This window comes from Gavialis gangeticus, unplaced genomic scaffold (genome assembly GCF_001723915.1).
Source record: "Gavialis gangeticus isolate Ggan-Ray unplaced genomic scaffold, GavGan_comp1, whole genome shotgun sequence".
NCBI classification, from domain to species: domain Eukaryota; kingdom Metazoa; phylum Chordata; order Crocodylia; family Gavialidae; genus Gavialis; species Gavialis gangeticus.
The window spans coordinates 60181416-60183043 of NW_017729022.1; the positions used below are offsets into that span (position 1 = coordinate 60181416).

The 1628-nt window shown below is 49.4% G+C and overlaps 1 protein-coding gene across 2 annotated transcripts in view; it reads left to right on the forward strand.

The window, feature by feature from the left end:
- Positions 1–1628, forward strand: part of RANGAP1 (Ran GTPase activating protein 1) — a 47156-nt gene that overhangs the window by 2184 nt on the left and 43344 nt on the right. For both annotated transcript variants that reach the window (XM_019515117.1, XM_019515118.1), the window contains exon 2: positions 483–644. In XM_019515117.1, coding sequence (XP_019370662.1) covers positions 533–644 — 112 coding nt within the window. In that variant the 5' untranslated portion in view covers positions 483–532. The remainder of the gene's footprint in view (positions 1–482; positions 645–1628) is intronic.

The following is a 1628-nucleotide window of genomic DNA, read 5'->3' on the forward strand; positions in this document are numbered from 1 at the left end:
GTGCTGATGTGAGTACTAGCAGGGATGTAACTGGAAAGAAAAAGTACCATGTCTGTTTTAGCTTTTTGTAAAGGGAAAAGAAACATGATGGACTGGATCGTGTTTACTAATAAATATTAAAGGATATGGCTGTAGGGAGAAAGCAGTAATCCTTTCTCATTCTGAAAGAGTGCTGTCAAGAACAGAGTGGTATCTTAATGGGATCTTATTAAGATCGGTCCCAGTTCAGTCTTATTTATGGAACTTGATGACTCCCTTAAAGTCTAAACTTTAAGTCTAAACTTTTCTCTGCAGAGCTGAATTTTCAACAGCATCTGACAGATTAGTGTTTCAGGTTCTGAAAGAGACTTAAGTCTTGCTGTCATGCCAAAAAAGTGGAGGGTTAGGGGCAATACTATTTTGAGCTGATATTTGTAATTTAGGGTAAACTATTTCTTAGAGGTGTGTATGTATGTTGAGTGGTTTTTTTTTCTGTTTTTCAGTGATTCGTTTTTAAAATTGGCAGTTCTTGAAGGTTGGCAAAGCACAGAAAATGGCATCTGAAGAGATTACTAAGTTAGCAGAGTCGCTTGCAAAAACCAAGGTGGGCGGAGGGCAGCTGAGCTTCAAGGGCCAGTCTCTGAAACTCAACACTGCAGAAGATGGTAAGAGGAAATGTGCCATAGAAGTGTTTCGCTGGGCTCCTGCACTACTGTTATCCCAAATCTGTGCTTCATAGTGCACCTCCTTCCAGCAAACCCTGCATAATAGAGCACAAGGGTCAGCCACCTGGGAGACAATAAGCAACTCCCCCCTCTTTTTTTTTCCCCCCCTGCAAACTGCCTCGAGTTTTGGTACTGGTCCTGCAGCCAAGGGACACCATCTTTGACTCCCTAGTCTATGGATGCTAGAGATGCACTGATATGTAGGTCCATATTGTATTCACACCGATAAAAGGAAAACTTACATTATTGGCAATTGGCTTTTTTTGGCTGATGTGGCTGATAATGTTGCTGATAAATATCACATGCATGTGCACAGCTGCAGCTTGCATGCATCTGGGAGTGCAGCCCAGCAGTGTGGAGGGCAGCATCTGACCAGCAAGTCTGGGGGGGACAGATTGAGCACCCTGCAGTGAAGGAGGGAGTGGGACATAGGCAGGTGCTGCCCAGCTGAAGCAGCACAGGACGCGGGACAGAGCTGGTGGCTAGTCTGGGGGGCATTGGAGGGGGGGTTCCCACTGCTGTGTGCACCCCCAGGGGAGGCATGGGGGGCACATACGCCTTAGATCTGTGCAGGGGATGAGGGTAAGTTGCTGCTGTGTAGTTGGGGCTGGGGCTGCTCCAGCCTCTTCCCAGTGGCTGCGCTTGGGCTGGGCAGGGTGGATGGTGGAGGTGCTGGGAAGGGGGACTGCAGGGGGGGCTATAGCCACCCCAAAATTTGATGTAGCCCCCCCTTCTAGTGTAGCTACTGCCTGCCCTGATCAGCTTAGCCTGAGAGCAGCCACCAGAAAGAGGCTGAAGCAGTTCTGGCCTTGAGCAGGCAGCCTACTCTCGCCCCATGCACAGATCCAGGGGGGTATGTGCCCCCCATGCTTTTCCTGGGGATGCATGTACTGGTGAGAATCCCCCCCCCCCCCCCCCCCCCCC